Source organism: Macaca thibetana, chromosome 10 (assembly GCF_024542745.1).
Source record: "Macaca thibetana thibetana isolate TM-01 chromosome 10, ASM2454274v1, whole genome shotgun sequence".
NCBI lineage: Eukaryota > Metazoa > Chordata > Mammalia > Primates > Cercopithecidae > Macaca > Macaca thibetana.
The window spans coordinates 63,649,573-63,668,833 of NC_065587.1; the positions used below are offsets into that span (position 1 = coordinate 63,649,573).

At 52.8% G+C, this 19,261-nt stretch overlaps 2 protein-coding genes across 3 annotated transcripts in view; both read right to left on the reverse strand.

The window, feature by feature from the left end:
- Positions 1-19,261, reverse strand: part of MYL9 (myosin light chain 9) — a 345,283-nt gene that overhangs the window by 284,501 nt on the left and 41,521 nt on the right. Inside the window, exon 1 of one of the 2 annotated variants that reach the window (XM_050807338.1) lies at positions 2,009-2,013. The exons of the other annotated variant lie outside the window; for it this stretch is intronic. The gene's annotated coding sequence lies outside the window, so the exon portion shown is untranslated. Of the gene's footprint in view, positions 1-2,008; positions 2,014-19,261 lie in introns of those variants that run through there. 2 annotated transcript variants of the gene reach the window in all.
- Positions 11,278-19,261, reverse strand: part of AAR2 (AAR2 splicing factor) — a 30,063-nt gene continuing 22,079 nt past the window's right edge. Inside the window, exon 4 of the mRNA XM_050807186.1 lies at positions 11,278-11,806. Coding sequence (XP_050663143.1) covers positions 11,711-11,806 — 96 coding nt within the window. The 3' untranslated portion in view covers positions 11,278-11,710. The remainder of the gene's footprint in view (positions 11,807-19,261) is intronic.

Here is a 19,261-nt window from a genome sequence, read left to right on the forward strand (position 1 = left end):
CCAAGCGCTGTGCTAAGTTCTTTGTGTGAGTTGCCTTATTCAATCCTTAAGCAATGCTTTGAAGTGATAAGGTCTTGTCCCCAATACACAGATGGAGAAACTAAGGCACAGAGAAGGTAAGCAATCTGCCCGAGAGCACATAGCTGGCAACGGAATTTCGTACCCACGATTTTCTGATTCCAAAACCCATGGATCCAGGCTGGCTTATCCCTTGGCTCTCTACACCTCAGTTTCTCCATCTGTAAAATACGAGTAAATAATAATACCCCGCTTGGTCCAGCCCATGGCATGTCATGAGGATTAACCAAGACAGTGTTGGGAACACTGTAAATGGCCAAGAGTGAGCTGCTGTTTTTCTCACTCGTGGCTGAGGCTCTGGCCTCTCGTGCCTGCCCCTTGCCCCTGAAGGCCACCCGTGCATGGCGTGGGCTGCGGCCAACTGGCAGGCCTCTCAGTTCCCAAGGAAATCCCGGTCTGCCCTCACCAGCTCTCTAATGACAACATGGTTCTGTGGCGTCTGTGCTGATTTAATTATAGATTAATCAGGAGACCCAGGCAGAAGCTCCTCTCTTTTCCCCAGCAAGCTGCAATGTGGCCCCTGTGTGTACACGCATGCGAGGGACAGAGGTAAGGCCCCTCTGGCTCCCACCTCGGGGGATGGCTGATGTAAGTTGGGATCCCTCACCTGGGGCTCAGGGGTCTCCCAGCCTCCACCTGGCTGGCCTCTCCCAAGCTGTGTTCCCATCCCCAGCCTTTGCCTTTGCTGTCCCTTAGACCTCAAGTATCCATCTTACTCCGTCCAGTCTTGTTACAGCCACATTTTCAAGGTTCAGCCTAAATGCTGCCTCCTACAGGAAACCTTCCGGATGCCCAGCTGGGATGATTTCCTCCCCTTCTGAACCCCCAGGCAATTGATCTGGCCTCATCTGCAGGCCCTGACCACTCTGTAGCCTGATTCACCTCTCTGATGGGATGTAGTCCACCCGAGCTACAACAGGGCAATATCCCCAGCGCCCAGAACGGGCTTGGCAACAGTAAAATAACACAACGAATAACTGAAGGGAATAACCGACCTAGAAATTCCCAAGGGCCAGAATAACCTGGAGTCTAGAGCCCTGCCTCCTTCCAGAGCCCCAGCCTCCCCGCTGGCCCCTGGTGGGGGCTACATACCCTGGACAATCCCAGGGGCCCTTCCTGAGAGACCGGACTGCATCCTCTGGCCCCACCTGCCTTTTGGGAACTGCCCTCCTGACCCTCACTTGAGGGGAGGAGCTCGTATCAGCAGTCAGCAAAGGCTGGACAGAAACAGCCCATAGCCTCATCGCCAGGGCAGACCCGTGCACCAGCCCACCACTCCGCTTCTCCAGGACCCAGAGCCACGACGAGTCACTGCTCAGCAGGAACGCCAATGACAACAGGGAACTACACTGAATACCCACTGTGATCATTTATGTATATTCTCTTGTTCGATCTTCCAGTGACCCAGAGCAGGGGACATTATTGTCCCCTTTTGCAGATGAGTAAACTGAGAGGCGAAGTGATTTTATCAGCAATGGCAGAGAAAGATGTTAGCACAGTTTGGCTCCAGAGCCTCCACCCAGGGACACCCCCCACCCCCTACCCACAGGTGCTGTACCCTACACCACTCTCTGGCTGCAGCCTGCGCCTTTGACCTCTGACCCCCGGTTGCCCTTGTGGCAGGTGGGACCCGGGAACCAGGCAGCGCGCTGCCCACTACTGCCCAGCATTCTGGGGGCGGCATGAATGAACCGGCTCATGAATATGCAGGCAGGCCGGGCTGCGGAGCGCTCTCAGCTAAATCTGATCACAATGCGGGATAAATTAAGCGGCAGGATAAATGTATTAAAAATAACGGTTGGAGGAACAGGCTGTTCAAGGAGGGGTCTGGGGAGGAGGGGAGCGGCGCAGTGGGGGAAGTTCCACCAGGCACTGCCAGCCGCTCCCAAAGAGCCCCAAATGAAGTTCCCTTCCGTGGGGGAGGACCCTCTCCCCATCTCCACCCTCCCCTGGTTCCTATGGAAACGCAGAGCAAGTTTAGGAGGGAAAATGCCTGGAGATGAGGAAAATGGGGAGGGACTAAGAATAGCAGCTGGGCTGGGGCTGGGGACAGGTGCAGACAGGGTCTCTTTCCTGACACGGGTGAGGAGAAGACCTGGGCCAGGGCAGGCTCCCCACACCCCTGCAGGCTTCCATCAGCATCAGGAGAGGGGCAGTGGGGGAGAGAACCACGTTCTGCCAGCCCCAGGGCCGAATACAGATGGTGTCCCTGGATAATGGCAGCAATAATAACAGCAGCTATGTCTCCACGGAGCATTTGTTCAGGGCCCCCCAAAGGGAGGCAGGCACTGGGGCATCTCTCTCTCTACAGGCAGAGAAGTGCAGCCCAGAGGTACGCGGTGACTCACCCAGCATCACACGGCTGGGACTGGAGAGGGCAGCCTGGCTCCAGGCCTCTCTCCTGACTGTTGCAGGCGCACTGTGAGTCCCAGCACCAGCTACACAGGGCAGAGCTTGCTCAGCAAACTTTTTTTTTTTTTTTTTTTTTCCCCTTTGAGATGGGGTGTCAATGTATGGTCTCGAACTTCCGGGCTCAAGTGATCCTCCTGCCTCAGCCTCCTGTGTAGCTGGGATTACAGGCACATGCCACTGACCCTGACCCTTGGTCAGCAAATCTTTATTGAGCAGCTACTATATTGCAGGCACTCGTGTAGGCACCGGGGCTACAGTGGGCAGGAGCGTGTTCTTCCTGGATGGAGACCGGGTGGCTTCCAGACTCCCTCTCTCGAGCCCAGATAGGGGGTGGGTTGGGAGCTCGGACCAGGGAAAGAAAGGTTCTGGGAAGCCAAGGATGGCTTCGCAGAGCTTGGAGGACAGAAAGCCTGATTAGACTTTGGCTGGGTGGGACAATCACAGGCTCCAAATCCAGCTCTGCCACCTGCTGGTTGTGAGATCTTGGGCCAGTTACTCACCCTCTGCACCTTGTTTCCTCTATCTAAAAAGTGGGGATGATGGCAGTACCCACCTTCTATGACCTAAGCAAGGTACTAACTCGACAGTTTCAGGCACGTACTGAGCGCGCTTAAATGTCAGCTTATCATAGTATTTTGTGTTTTTTTTGTTTGTTTGTTTGTTTGTTTGAGATGGAATCTTGCTCTGTCTCTCAGACTGGAGTGCAGTGGCACAATCTCGGCTCACTGCAACCTCTGCCCCCCGGGTTCAAGTGATTCTCCTACCTCAGTCTCCTGAGGAGCTGGGATTACAGGAGTGTGCCACCACGCCTGGCTAATTTTTGTATTTTTTGTAGAGATGGAGTTTCACCATGTTGGCCAGGCTGGTCTCGAACTACTGATCTCAGGTGATCCGCCCATCTCAGCCTCCCACAGTGCTGGGATTACAGGCTTGAGCCACCATGCCTGGCCAGCTCTTCACAGTTTTATGATTTGACCGTTCAGGCAAGAGCCCCGCTCTCCACTCCACCCACCCCCAACCTGAAGGAGCCAAGGGTGTGCTTCTGTTCTTTCTCCAAGACCCCCGACCTCAGGCTCCCAGAAGCTGTCCCCTGGGGGAAAGGGGGTGGCCTACAGGCTCACAGGTCATTGGCCACCCAGCCTCCCCCAATCACACCTGGGCGCTGGGTGGATGTTTGTGAGCGAAGCACACCACGGCCCACCCATCTCTCCTCCGTTCCCAGCAGGCCCAGAGTGCAGAGGTGGGGAAGGAAAGAGAGGAGAGGCCACGGAGAGGTGAACCCCACCTGAATCAAGTGACAAAAAGGGAAGTTGGGGGGTGATGAGCAGAGAAACTTTGCTCCAAGAGATGTCTCCTGGGCAGCTGCCCATAGTATCGAGGCACACGGCCTGTATACTATACTGCACATATAGTATACTATACTGTATACTGCACATGGCCTGGGCACTGCGCCACACTGGGTTTGCAACGGGCAGCCCTGACGCTTTCCTTCATCTCACAAGATGGGTTCACTTGTGCTCTGGAGGGGATTAATAAACACGGGAATTCAATGCAGGGCAAGAGTGGAAAGAAGCCGAAATGGCTGAGCCTAATGCGGGACCCTCCTCTCTGAGCTGGCGCCCAGACCTGCATGGCTGCCTCGTTGTCGGACGTGCCTGCACGCACTTTTTAGAACCGGGATTGTGGTCCTGAGCTGCCTGAAAACCTGCTCCCCCAGCTTGAAGGTCTGTTGCAGTCTCTTACTATTATTGTTATTTTAATTTTTGAGACTTGGTCTCTGTCACGCAGGCTGGAGTGCAGTGGCGTGATCATGGCTCATTGCAAACTTTAACTCCAGGGTCAAGCGATCCTCCCACTTCAGTCTCCCGAGTACCTGGAACTACAGGCACGTACCACTACGCCCGGCTAATTTTTAAAAATATTTTTGTAGAGACAGGGTCTCACTGTGTTGCCTAAGCTGGTCTCAAACTCCTGGCCTCAGGCAATCTGCTTGCCTTGGCCTCCCAAAGCGCTGGGATTACAGACCTGAGCCACCACGCCTGGTTTGCAGCCACTGCTGAGCTGACCACAGGGGAAGGTCTTCACTTAGACCTGTGCTGGATCAGGAGGCCTGGATGGCGTGGCTTCCTCTTTAGGGTGGTGGGCTCTCCTCCCTTCTGTTTCTTCCTATCTCCCTCTCTCCCTTCCTCGCCCGCTCCCTCCCTGTCTTTCTGGTTAGTTCTCAGCTCACCTTTTCCTAAGATGGATCTTTCCTTTCCCAACTCTGAATTAACTGAGATCCCAGAGAGCAGAGCAGCACAGTGATGGAGAGAGACGAGACGGTGTCCAGGCCGGCCTGGCCGTCAGTGCCCTCGGAAGCTCTGGGCAGGCGCTCCCTGTCCTACCCTGGGCCTGTTCCCCTTGTTGCCCTCTGCAGGCTCCAGGCCCTTCCTGCTCTGGGTCTCGTCCTGTGGGTTGGCCCTGCATTCTGTCCTCTCCAGGCGGACCCTCCATGCGCCTCTGAGACTCACCGCCCGGGCTCACACCTGCCCAGTCTCGAGGCCGCCTACCCTGGCTGCATCTCTCCCCTCCTCAGAACAATGAGGACTTTGTAACACCTCACATTCATTCTCCCGCTGTGCATGGTCTCAGGTGAGTGGGATCTGGAGACAGGAAGAGGGCACGTGAGGTATTGGGTTTGCAGGAAGTGGGCGGGGGAGAGCCAGCAGGAACCGGCTTGTGTGCTCATGGTTTCCGGTGGGGGGGGCTAGTTTTGATCCCGGCTTCCTGGGCACAGAGGAGCCTTCCTGGGCAAAGGCCCCATTCAAGGCCAAGGCCTTTCTCTAAGCAATCAGCCTGGAGAGCAGCAAATGCAGCACAAGCTCCTGCCTCGTTCTACAGATTCCGGGCCCTTCCTGTAGACGTCCGTGCAACTCAGTGGAGCCTCTGTGCTGGTTTGCTGTTTAGACTTCCGGTCAGAAACGATGTGATATCAACAGCAAAAACAAACACAAAAAACAAACAAATGAACAACAACAAAAACCCTTGACCCAGCAATTCCACTACTACAGAGCCTACGAACGCATATGGACAAGAAGCAAAGCTGCTTTCCAAGCATGTTCATTACAGAGCTATTTATACTGGAGCAAAATCAGAAACCTACTTCCCCAAAACAGGACAGTGGTGATACCAAGGTATAAACACAGAATGAAATACACTGTGGCAGATAAAAGTGATGCCATGGGCCGGGTGTGGCGACTCACGCCTATAATGCCAACATTTTAGGAGGCCAAAGTGGGAGATTGCTTGAGGCTAGGAGTTCACGACCAACCTGGGCAATATAGAAAGACTCCATCTCTACAGTTTTGTTGTTGTTGTTGTTAATTAGCCAGGTGTGATGGTGTGTTCCTGTAGTCCCAGCTACTCTGGAGGCTGAGGTGGGAGGATCGTGTGAGCCCAGGAGTTCAAGGCTGCAGCAAGCTATGATTAAATCACTGCACTTCAGTCTGGGTGACACAGCGAGACCCTGTCTCAAAAAAAAAAAAAAAGTGATACTGTGAATGTAAATTTATGTATCGACATGAACAAATGATCAGTTTTACAAAACAGCATGTATAGTATAATCCCATTATATGTGTACACACACATACAAAAAAGTCTAGATGCTTTCCAGCAGCATTCTTGACCATATCTTGGTAGTCAGATTTGGGGAAAGTTATGATTTTTTTTCTCGTATTTTTCCTTATCTATATTTTCTAATTTTTATTTATTACCTAATTATTACACATTCATTATAGGAAGACAGGACAGTATTATAATTTTGCATTTTATCTTTTTAAAAAAGTATAAACCCTTTGGCCAGCAATTCCAATTCCAGGAAGTTGTCCTACGGAAATAACTAGGTTGATTACAAAGATGTAACTACAAGAATAAACCATGTACTGTTTCTCATAGGGGAGAAATGGACACAAGCTAAAATGCTGGGCATTGGGGATTGGCTGAGTAAAGCGTGGTGTAGTCATATGCAAGGTGCCATGCAGCCACTAAAAATCATGCTGTGGAAGTGCAACTGTTGACTAGAAAGATGCTTGTGAATATACGATTGGAAGGAAAGAACAGGATTTAGAACATTATGTACTGAATCAGCCCCTCTGTAATATGTGCTGAGTCCTAAGACTGGAAGGATATATGCTTAATTGCTAATGGTTGTTTCATTTAGAGGAGCTGATTACAGGTGATCTTAATTTTCTTCTTTATACTTTCCTGATTATTCGATGATAAATACGTATTATTACAAAATTTTAAAAATTAATTATTTAAGAAGGAAAAATAACCTATTCCAAGAGGTCAGGCAGTGAGAGGGGAAAGCTGGGCCCCCTGGTCCCAGCAGCTGGGGGCCATGGAAGCACCTGGGGAGGGGGTTGGAGCTGGGGACAGCCGGTGCAACACTGATGTGGAGTCTGTCTGCACCTGCGTCGGCTAAGGAAGTGCACCCCCCCCTCCCTGCAGGCCTGCTCTCTGCCATTCACCCTCTGGAATTAGCTTGCAGAGACCATTTTAGGAAGCCCGTGGGCGGCTGGAAGCAGCTTGTGAGCAGAGCTGGAACGGCTGAGAGCTGCAGAGAGCGAGTGTCCAGAGGAAGACAGGCAGAAAATAAGGGGAAGCCAGCACCTTTTTCCCATTTTTCTTTTTGGTTTGATTTTTCAAAAACAGTTATCCAGAAAATCCTCACTTTGGCCCGAATGTTTCTTCTTCTGCCTTCCTTCCTCCGGGTCTCCATAGAGGGGCTGAATCTAAACTTGCTACAAAGCCGGGACCAGGGGTCTGGTCTCGACACCTCCACTAACTCACTGTGCAACTTTGCTCAGTCGCTCCCCCTCTCTGGGCCTCTGTTTCCAATTTCTGTCACACTGGTCTGGAATGGACTCTGGGATTCCATCTTAGGAACAAGACAGCTGAACTAGATGTCTCCAAGGCCTCTACAGCTCTGACATTCTGAGATTTGTGCTTCAAGATCTTTGAGAGCCTGAAACACACTGGCAAGAGCCTCTGGTTTTTGCAGCTGTGGTTCTGGAATGCTATGGCATTACGCTGTGAATATTCCAGTCAAAGTTCTAGCTGAGTGGCTGCTTATTGTTTAAGACTACCTAGCTCAGCCCTGTCTTTGCCAGAGGAATGGGGTTCTCTTTGCCAGTCTGGACATGGAGGCCTACATCCTGGGTCCTCACAAGTGAAGTTCAGACCCCAGGTAGCCCCCCGAAGTAGACATGAAAATAATAGCTCACCAATATGGTGCACTCACCAAATGCCAGTCTGCAATGGGTGAGTGGCCATTTGCCAAAGGAGCCCTCGCCCTGGGGCGACAGCAACAGTCTCTGTTTACTGAACATCTAGGATATTCCAGGCCTGGGGGCTACAGAGATCACAGGACTCAAGGGTTGGCACTATGTTATACCCATTTTCCAGATGAGGAAGCTGAAGCTCAGCGAGGTCCAGTGACTTGCCCAGGTCACAGAGCCAGAAGGTGGGAAAGCTGAGACCTGACCCAGATCAGCTGACCCCAGGGCGCTGCTGAACTACTGTGTTGCCTCCGGGCAGCCCCTGGCCCTGCAGACCTCCAATGGGCAGGGTAGGCCATGGCTTCCAGATGATCAGGACTCCCAGGGCAAGGAGGCTGATCCAGGGCACCCACCCGGCCGGCCTACCTTCCCCAGCCAGGGTGGCCATGCTGGAGGTGGAGTTGGTTCGGAAGTAGGCAGGGCCTGTGTTTGTGCCCGCGTGCACGTGGGTGTCGTCTGTGTGACTCCGGGAGGGTGTGTATCTGTGTCTCCATGTGGGCGTCTCTGCACGACGCGCACGCGTCTGATGTGTGTGAGCGCTCGGATGTGGGTGCTGGTTGTGTCTGCCTGTGTGTGTGCTGCCGTGTCTCTCCTGGAGCGTGTGAGAGAGACAGAGTGTGATCCGTGGAGCCTGTGGGAGAAGAGCTGGGTGGGGACGGTTCTCTGCGTGCTCCCTGCTGCCCTCCTTTGGAGCTCCATGGCCTTGGGCCCCTGAAAAGCTGCCTGACCCTGTGGGTGTACTGACATTTCGCCAAGTTGAACCTGCAACCCCCAGCTCCCACACCTACCCAGTGGCCGGACCCACCACCCAGGACCATTGTGGGAACCTCTTGGGTCAGATGGGGGGCTCATAGCAGCCTTGGCCTTGGTCCTTGCAGGACAGGTGAAGGCCCTGCAGAAAAGCAGCTGAGTTGCAGTGTCCCTGCTCCTGAGCCCAGCCGTGGGTTGCAAACAACTCGCCTTCAACCTGGGACTCCCCTTCCTCCACCCTGAATCAGGCCTGCGAAGGCCTGTGTCTGTCTTAGGGGGTGGACTGGGGAGAAAAACCCTACAAAGGAGATTCGTGGTCTAAGAACTGGAAGGGAACCTCAGTCATTTAGTGAGGCTACTGTCCTAGCAGATGTGTGTTAGCCCCATCGGCTGCAAGTTTTACTTTCAAATCTCTGGGAACAGAAAACTTACCTCTTAAAAAGAGCCCATTCCATTGTAGGCAGCTTTGATGGTAAGTTGTACCTCACACTAAGGTTTTCCATCTGCCTCCTGTGGCTTCACCCTATGGGTCTCAGCCCTGCCCTCTGAGGGCCCTGAGGCTCAACCTCGATCAGTCAAGCTGAGGCAGGGGGCATCAGTCCAAAGCCTTGTGGGGACCCTCAGGCTGAGAGGTAGTTTCTGAGGCCAGGTAAAGCACTGAGAACCCTCAAAGACACAGACAGGCTGAGGTAGGGCCGTTCTGCTGGGGGCTGATCTCCTGCCTGGGTAGCTGAGAGCCCCCAGGTCCCACCAGGCCAAGGATGGGGGGAGGCAGCTGACACCCAGTGTGCCAAGGAAATCTGGGGATGGCTGCCCTGACTGGGCCTGGGTCAGGGTCTCGGGGACAACTCTGAGCCCTGGGGAGAGTTGGGAGCCACCTCCTGAAAAGCAGGGGTGCATGCATGGTGAATGGATGAGGGCAGGGCTGCAGCTCCCCCCACAGCACAAGACTCCGCTGGGATGAAGCATGGCGTAAACTAAGAGCTTGGCACACGGGTGCAGGGTGTGGACGAGAACTACTGTTAGGATGCTGTTCGTCCACCCTCCCGCTCATTCTCCTCTGTGTCAGGCCCAGGCCTGAGGATGGTGACCTGGAAATGAAGCCCCCCTCACCTTCCTGACCCCCACTCCTTTCCCAGAGGACTGGGCAGGCGGGAGAGACAGACTCAGCTCTGGATGTGTCACCATAACTCAGCACGTGCCCAGAACAGTCCCAGCCCCAGAGGCACCGCAGTGGGGGCTGCAGGTATCTTTGGCTCAGTGCCCTGCTCCTGGAGGTGAGGAGTCTGCCACGCTCTACCCCTCTGGGCCTGGGGGCCATAGTTTTACATGGGCGTGGGGGCAGAGCCAATGCCTCTGTTTTACAGAGGACATGCCCATTTTACAGATGGAGAAACTGGGGCTCACAGAGTTTCAGTGACTTCCTTATTATCCTTATCATGGGCAAGGCTGGGCTCTGCCACATCCCAGAATCCAGGTGTCTCCTACCAGCCAAAAGGCCAACAGCAGGGTAATGTGTGCTCAGAGGACCATACTTACGGTTCGGGAAGACCTTGGACCCGGTCCCAGCAGCTCTTTCCATGTGTCGCCGGGGACCCAGCTGTTTATATGGCCTCGCTTGGTCTCAATTTCCTCACCTGTAACATTGGATAAGGAGGCTTCTTCTATGCTCCTGGCCCTCCCCAGCAAGCACACGTGCCCCACCACCCGCCCCGCCCAACCCCTGCTTCTGGCATTGGCTGGCCTCTGACACACACTCAGAAATGAGTGAGTGTGAGCAGGGCAGGGTGGCATCCTAACCACATCCAGGTAGGTCCGCTCTCCTGCCAGGTGACGGACAGAGTCCTGTGGGTTACAACAGCTTCCTGCAGCCACAGAAAGAATATAGTAAAGTCGAAAAGCTGCAATCCACTGGCTTGCAAATGTGGTTTGGGTTGCCTTGTGTGTGTGTGTGCTTTTTTTTTAAATCTGAATTTCTTTGCCAACATTTAAAAATAGAGACATTTCACATAAAAGTCCAGATTTCCGGCTTCTCTTGAAAAATTGGAAGCTCTGACAAGTCTGCCTTGAATTGGCTGCCCTGGGCCAGAGCTGGGGAGCCGAGGCACGCTCTCCCACAGTCCTCACGTGGGCCTCTACTCATCCATGTGGCCTGCCTGATTTTGCCCCTCCTTGGTGCAAGAGTCAGGCTCTGGAGTCAGGCTGACCCCGGTTAGTCCAAGCGTGTGGCTCAATCGCAGTGTGACCACTAGGAAGTTCCTGTTTTCCCACTGACAAAACAGGGATTCCCATAGCACCTACTTCATAGGGACGCTGCAAGGCTGAGAAGAACGAATGTAAAGCTACTGTGCCCATTTAACATGGCACATGGCCCACAGTGAGTATCAGCAAGGTCTTGTTCACCACCATTTTCTCATTCTCTCCCGACAGGGGCTGAAGCAGCAGCAACGATGCCCTCCCCACCCCCGCTCTGGCCCCGCCCTAGAGCTCTCCCTGGGCTGCACATGCGCTCGTGTGGCAGTGGCAGTCCTGTCTGGGTAACACATCCAAAACAACAGATCAATAGCCACTAAGCACTGCAATGCCATCGCAGAGGCCACAGCACCGTCCAGGCTGCTGGGCAGTGAGTTCAAGCTCTTTTCCTTGCTGCTGGGCGGGAAACGATGCACCACGTGACCTTGGACAAGTTCTTTCCCTCGTTTCACCAACTGTAGGATGAGACTGTGGTCTCTAAAGCCCCTTTCAGCTTTGACATCTTAGGAGTTTTACAGGCGGGCAGGCAATGAAGTCCAAAGCATCACAATGCAGGGGTGAATCAGGATTCTTTAGCAAAAACCTGTCATAAAGCGGGCTCAAATTAAAAGGTACTGTATTGGCTCATGTAGGAGGAAGCCCAAGGATTGTGGGATGCAGGTGAGGCTGGATCCAGGTGCTCCAGATATTTTTCTTGGCTTCTCTTGCTCTTGTCTCTCAGCTCAGCTTCCTTCTGTGTTGGGCTCACCCTCACTTCAGGTACAAGGGCTTTCTGTGATGGGGATGATGACCCCAGTAGGTCTAACTGAGAGTCCTCTAGAGCCACAGCTCTAAAAGCAAGTGGGGTCCTTTTGCGCCTTCTTGAAGCAGCATCCCAGGGAAGATGCCGGTTGGCCTAGCTAGTGTTGTGTGTCTGTCCCGGTGAGTGGAAGGACAGGGTGAGGTGCTGTGATTGGCACTCCCACCAAAGATGACAGGGAGCAGAAAACGTCGTCCTGAAAGCAAAGGAGACCTGACATTAGAAGAGAGGTGAACAGAAATGGGCTATGACATCTAAAACAACAGCAACCGCCGGCTATTCGAGGGGCCTTTAGTTCAAGGACAGAGGAGGGGGGAGTCTTCCAATCAATGACCTATTTATGTAAATGACTTTCCAAGTATGGACATGCAGAATCTTAAGCGGACGATTCTAGTCCCTGAGAAGCAACAAGAAAAACACTCGGCTCCACCAGACTCGGACACCCGGAGCCAGCCACGTGTGTGGTTCTTCCTACTGCAAATGCCGGGAGGGGTCAGGAGGGTTTGTGAGAGGCCCTTGGTGTCCGAGGAGGGGACGAGGATGGAGGCGTGAGGCAGCGTGCTAGGACTTAAGAAGAGAGGAAAAATCGAAAACAGATGTGAGGCATGAAAGGTGGCAGTGGGGCTGGAGGAGGTGGGGCTGGAGGAGGTGGGGCTGAGGAAACATGATATTGACTATTGTAAAATACAAAATAAACAAAGAATAACACTAGGAAAAACTGAAACACAATACAGATTAATTACATTTCATCTCAAGATAAGAATGGATTTTTAAGCATTAAAGCAATGGGAAAAAATCAAAAGGAAAAAGCTCGACATATGTAACATAAAAAATAAAGCATACATTTCAAAATCAAAACATTAAAAAAGCAAATGGCAAACTGGGGGAAATAGTTATCATACTAATGTATTTGCGACACGATAAATACAGTGTCAAGAACACGTGAGGACACTAAGAGAAGAAGGGACAAAGGGAAATGAACAATGGTGTCGTCTTCCTCACTCAAGCGGACCACAGAGAGCTCCTCTAACTAGCCCTGGCCCACTCCTGCTTTCAGGCTGCTGTACTCAGAGTGACGGTGTCTCGCTTACTGACCCACAGGGTGGGCAGCTGAGGCGAGGCCTATCCAGAGGGCGGCCAGCCGTTAAGTCAGCCCCTCAGGGGCTTCGCTTTTGCAGCATCTTTTTTTTGTTTTGTTTTTTAATTTAAAAAAAAATTTTGTTTTCTAGAGAAAGGGTCTCACCATGTTGCCCAGGCTGGTCTCAAGCTCCTGGGCTCAAGTGATCCTTCCACCTTGGCCTCCCAAAGTGCTGGGATTACACGTATAAGCCACCATACTTGTATGTAGCATCTCTTTTTTTTTTTTTTTTTTTTGAGATGGAGTCTCGCTCTGTCGCCCAGGCTGGAGTGCAGTGGCCAAATCTCAGCTCACTGCAAGCTCCGCCTCCCGGGTTTACGCCATTCTCCTGCCTCAGCCTCCCGAGTAGCTGGGACTACAGGTGCCCGCCACCTCGCCCGGCTAGTTTTTTGTATTTTTTAGTAGAGACGGGGTTTCACCGTGTTAGCCAGCATGGTCTCGATCTCCTGACCTTGTGATCCGCCCGTCTCGGCCTCCCAAAGTGCTGGGATTACAGGCTTCAGCCACCGCGCCCGGCCTGTAGCATCTCTTTCTAAAGCAAATGCCTTTTGCAAAACTCAACAGCAGCTCTGGTAGGACAGGGATGGGTGAGAGGAGGGCGGCCTTTGCTCAGGCATTCCACCCTGAGTGGCCCCTCACTGGCCCTCGTTGTTCCCAAGGAGGGCAGAGGCAGGCTCCTTTCAGATCAGAAGCAACCCCACCCGCAGTTACCACCTTGCTCTGAGCCAGGTCAGTCCGGTGTCCCCAGAGGCCCAGACACAGACACAAAGGGTCTGGGTGGAAAACTCAGCAAGCTCTCATGACCCCAGAGGCCAGTGGGGCCTGCCTGCCACCCTTGTGACTGATACTGTCATCAGGCTGCAGCCTCGGATCCACTGATGATGACCTTGGATTAAGTAGCCGTCTTTGTTGAGGAGCGCTGCATGGTGGTAGGGGCAGGGTGGGACTCACAGGCTTGGGCTCCAACACCAGCCGGGCTCAGCAGCCTCTGCTTTCCAGGAAGTCCCTTCACCTTGCCGGGCCTTGCCTTCCTTCTTCCTTGTCTGGACAAGGCAGAAGGATGAGGCCTCCGCTGGAGAGCTGGTGCTCCAGACTGAGGAAGGCAAGGGCCTGACACAGTGCCCGGCAGCCAGGAGGGAAGCCCCCAACACACACCGGCTCTTAGTAATCGCCTCTACATCCGGGAACTTCCGCGGCAGAAGTGGGTGTATGAATGATTCCAACCAAGAACCATTAGTACCAATAGAGAATTCACATGCCCTCAACTCCTGTTTTTTGGGGTTTTGAGACAGGGTCTTGCTTTTTCACCCAGGCTGGAGAGCAGTGGTATGATCATAGTTCACACAGCCTCAACCTCCTGGGCTCAAACAATTCTCCTGCCTTAGCCTCCTGAGTAGCTGGGACTACAGGTGTGTGCCACCATGCCTGGCTAATTTTACGATTTTTTGTAGAGATGGTGTTTCGCCATGTTGCCCAGGCTGGTCTCGAACCCCTGAGCTCAAGCAAGCTGCCCGCCTTAACCTCCCAAAGTGCTGGGATTACAGGTGTGAGCCATGGCGGCTGGCCCTCAATTCCCTTTTAGTCATATGGACACCGGAACAGTTAAGTGGGACTCTCCTCATTGCCCACCAGCAGCAGGAACATCCACACAGGCACTGGTGGTGTGACCACAGTCTAGCAGGGGCCCTGACCCACCCACTGCCTCTCAGCAGAGCCACTTCAAGTCCTCCACTGCCACCCAGCACCCAGAACACCCGTGACAGCCCTCCCAATTCATCATTGCCCCACCTCCCCAAAAGTACCATGGGCATCTGAGAATAGGAAGGCTCAACGTACCCCATGATAGGACAGTCAAGAGGTAACTCCTGTTGGGGGAGCGGGCCCAACAAGTTGGCATTCTGCCCAGATCTGTGGCCTTGGAGAAGTGGAGGCTATCAGGCTAGAAGAGATCTTCAAAGACATCCTGTCCGTCCCTTTTTTGAATCATGGTACAGCACAGCCTGCACCCCTGACACCACTGTGACCTGAGACACTATTACCTCTCCCCGGGATTAGCTCCTTAGTGGTCCACTGCTTAGTGGGACCTTAGTGGGACCACTAGCTCCTTAGTGGTCCTTCTGCTTCCACCCTTACCCCCTGCAGTCTATATCCGACACAGCAGCTTGGGATCCTGTTACAAACAGAAGTCAGCTGCCGGGTGTAGCTCATGCCTGTAGTCCCAGCTACTGAGGAGGCTGACGTGGGTCACTTGACTCTGGGAGTTTGAGGCTGTAGGGTGCTGTGACAGCACCTGTGAATAGCCACTGCACCCAGCCTGGGCAACATAGTGAGACCCCGTCTCAAAAAAAAAAAAAAAAAGCAAAAAGATGGGTCAGCTCATGACACTTTTCTGCTTGAAACCCTCAAATGTGTCCCCATTTCGCTGTCTTACAACAGCCCATAGGCCCTGGACAACCCGGTCCCTCTGTAAGTTACTCTCTGGTTTCCTCTCCTGCTATTCTCATCTTTGATCACCCCACTCCTGCCTACTGACCCTGACCCCCTGATGCTCTTGCAGTACACCAGACAGGCTCCTGCCCCAGGGTCTTTACCTTTGCTGCTTGTTCTACTGGAACACTCTCCAGACCCCTACATGGCTCACTTGCTCACCTTTAAATCTTTGTTCAAATGCCACTCCCTTTAAATTGCAGCATCTCGGCCAGGCGCGGTGGCTCACGCCTGTAATCCCAGCACTTTGGGAGGCCGAAGTGAGCGGATCACGAGGTCAGGAGATAGAGACCATCCTGGCTAACACAGTGAAAACCCATCTCTACTAAAAACACAAAAAATTAGCCAGGTGTGGTGGCAGGCGCCTGTAGTCCCAGCTACTTGGGAGGCTGAGGCAGGAGAATGGCATGAAGTCAGGAGGTGGAGCTTTTAGTGAGCCGAGGTCACGCCACTGCACTCCAGCCTGGGTGACAGAGCAAGACTTCGTCTCAAAAAAAAAAAAAAAGCCGGGCGCGGTGGCTCAAGCCTGTAATCCCAGAACTTTGGGAGGCCAAGACGGGTGGATTACAAGGTCAGGAGATTGAGACCATCCTGGCTAACAGGGTGAAACCCCGTCTCTACTAAAAAAAACACAAAAAACTAGCCGGGCGTGGTGGCGGGCGCGTGTAGTCCCAGCTACTTGGGAGGCTGAGGCAGGAGAATGGTGTAAACCTGGGAGGTGGAGCTTGCAGTGAGCTGAGATCGCGCCACTGCACTCCAGCCTGGGCGACAGAGTGAGACTGTCTCAAAAAAAAAAAAAAAAAAAAAATACAGCATGTCCCCTCACCCCGCCAGGACTCTCCGTTTCCCTTCCCCTGCTCTATTTTGTTTCCCACGGGCACTTCTCAGGATGGGCCCACTCTGCCATCTACTTAGCATGCTTACTGTGTGGCTCCCCCAGGAGGATGTTAGCTCACTGGGCAGGGGCGTGGTCCCTGAGTGCCACAGGCATGGAGCTGACCTCAGCTGCCCTGTAGCTTCTCCCGGGCTCCCCACTCTACACCCTCAAGTATGTGGAGGCCTCCTCCTTAGGCCAGCCCTCCCACCTCTCTGTTCCTGGGTGAAGGTCCTACATTTTTCTCCAGCGCTCCTCACTGCAGGCGGGCTCTCCTGAAGATGTAACTCCATCTGTTGTCCCTTAGAAGTGAGAGGCCAGACCTGAGCCAGGTGCACATTTTTGGAAGTGGACAGAGGGAAGAGGGAGAAATCAGGAGAGAGAAGCAGCAAGACAAAGATCCAAGGAAGAGGGACCTGTTGAGTTTCTTTCGGGTGGGCCACCTGACATTGGACAATGCAACTGAGATGCCCGTATTTTTTGCCTCCTCCCACTAAGCAGCTGTCAGCTTGACAATGCTCAGGATTCCTGTTTTCCAGAGAAATCGAGGGAGCTGACACAGATCCAGGACACGTGATAGTAGGCCTGGCAGGCTGGGGGTGGGTGGGGCGGCGGTGGCGCAGGGGACATGGGGAGCTGAGTGCCAGATGAATGCCTGTGCACCCTGCCCCCCAGCAGTGAGCAGCTGACATTATTTCTCGCTCAGCCCACCTCTCAGCAGGGAGGCCTGTCCAGGAGCCCAGGGTTGGGGGAGAACAAGCCAGTACCAGAGACCTTGGATGCTCTGGAGATAGAAGGGTCTAGAAGCCTCTAACAGAAACAAACAAAGCCTGTCCAGGACAGATCCAGTGAATTTGAGGTGAGGAAGTGCCATCTACAGTCAGCGGGGGACTGAAAAAAAAAGCAGTGTCTGCAGAGCTGCAGGACCACACGGGCTCCCGGGATTACAGGGGACCTCAGGTAAGCCTCCCCATGAAAGCAGTATGGTTCCGCTTTCAATCTGGCGGACGTGACTCAGTGCTGGCCTTGACCGTGGCATTCACTCTGCATTTTCGGCCCCCAGGTCAGCAGGGGACAGCATCTCAGTCAAGCCAAAGTCTGATTAGTTGGAGACACCAGCATGTCCCAGTGCGCTGGGAATATTAAGTAATATTTACAAGCGTAGGATGGTGGGGAGATAATTACCAATGGCAGGAGGCAGTCAACAGTGGGGAACTCCTCCACTGCTCACGTGGTGAGAAATTCGATGGGAAAGAGGCTCACAACAGGGAGGGTTTGTCATGGGGACAGGGGAAGGGGGTTAGAAAGTCACCACCTCTGCTGATTCTGCTAATAGGATGAACCAGCCTTGCAAATAAGAGCTAGACCCCATGAGGCCTGCATTTGGGAGGGTTTTTAAATCAGGCCAGGTCCTGCCAATAGCTTCACATGTAGAGGTGTTAGAGCTGGAAGGGAGCTTGGAGATCAGCAGTGCCACTGGTTCTGTTCCCAAAGTGTCCGCCTTCCAAAAATACTGCAAGTATTAAGTAATAATTAATCTGTTTTCACATTTTTTATTCATCAAAGACACACAGAGGACTGCCTGTTGGGACGAGCAGGAGACCTAAAGTGGACGTCACTGCAGCCCCAAACAAAAGAGACCTATTTTTTTTTTTGTCAGCCCAGTCATATTATCCTGTATAAATGTAGTTTGTTTTTAAAACATTCAAAATAACACAAGGGTCAACTTTTAAATACCTGTGGGAGCCCACAGATTCTATATCAGAAACCTAAATCCAAGCCTTTTTTTTTTTTGAGATGGAGTCTCACTCTGTGGCCAGGCTGGAGTGCAGTGGCAAGATCTCAGCTCACTGCAACCTCCACCTCCCGGGTTCATGCGATTCTCCTGCCTCAGCCTCCTGAGTAGCTGGGACTACAGGCGCACGCCACCACACCCAGCTAATTTTTGTATTTTTAGTAGAGACGGGGTTTCACCATGTTGGCCAGGATTGTCTCAATCTCTTGACCTTGTGATCCGCCCGCCTCAGCCTTCCAAAGTGCTGGGATTACAGGCGTGAGCCACCATGCCCGGCCCCAAGCCAACTCTTATTTCGTGCAAGGAGCTGAGGCTCAGAGAACATAAGCAGCTTGCTCACGATCACACAGCTGGATGGCAGCAGGGCCAAGGCTGGGAGCAGGGCGGAGGGGAAGGCTGCCCTGGACACGTGGGGCCAGCAAGGAAGGAAATCGGAGCTGTGAATGCAGCTGCAGAGTGGGCTGTGGACACCAGAGGCGGGGGCCTGACTCTTGTTCTCAGTACTCACTGGCTGTGACCCTGGCAGTGATTTCAGCTGAGCCCACTTTCCTATCAGCAAAATGGGGATAATTGGAGTACTTACCACATATTGCTGAGGATTTCAGTGAAGTAACAGAACAGAGCCCTTGGTAAACAGTAGCTAGTTTTGTTTAACCTGTTGTGTGTGTGTGTGTGTGTAAGGGGCGTGCATCTGTGTAAACACAGGAATACTGACTGACACGCTTGGGTAACAAGGTTACATGATCCAACTTTTAGGTACTGCCCTGATGGGAGACAAATTCTGTCCCAGGGGAGCTCCAGGTACTAATCGCAATGCTGTCACTTACAGGTAATGTTACTTAAAACTGAGTGTGCCTCCGAGGTCAGGAGACTGAGACCATCCTGGCTAACACAGTGAAACCCCGTCTCTACTAAAAATAAAAAAATTAGCCGGGCGTGGTGGCGGGCGCCTGTAGTCCCAGCTACTCGGGAGGCTGAGGCAGGAGAATGGCGTGAACCCAGGAGGCGGAGCTTGCAGTGAGCCGACGTCGCACCACTGCACTCCAGCCTGGGTGACAGAGCAACACTCTGTCTCAAAAAAACAAAACAAAACAAAACAAAACAAAGCAAAACAAAACTGAGTGTGCCTCAGAACTCAGGCCCCATCCGGATTCGCTGCCTCAGAAACTCTGCAGGATGGGACTTGGGAATCTCCATTTTCAGAAATTATTGAGATGTAATTTACATACCATAAAATTAATCATTTTCAAGTGCTTACTTCCAGTGGTTTTTAGTAAATTCATAAGGTTGTACAACCATCACCACCATCTGATTCCAGAATATCTTCATCACCCCAAAAAGAAATCCCAGGCTTATC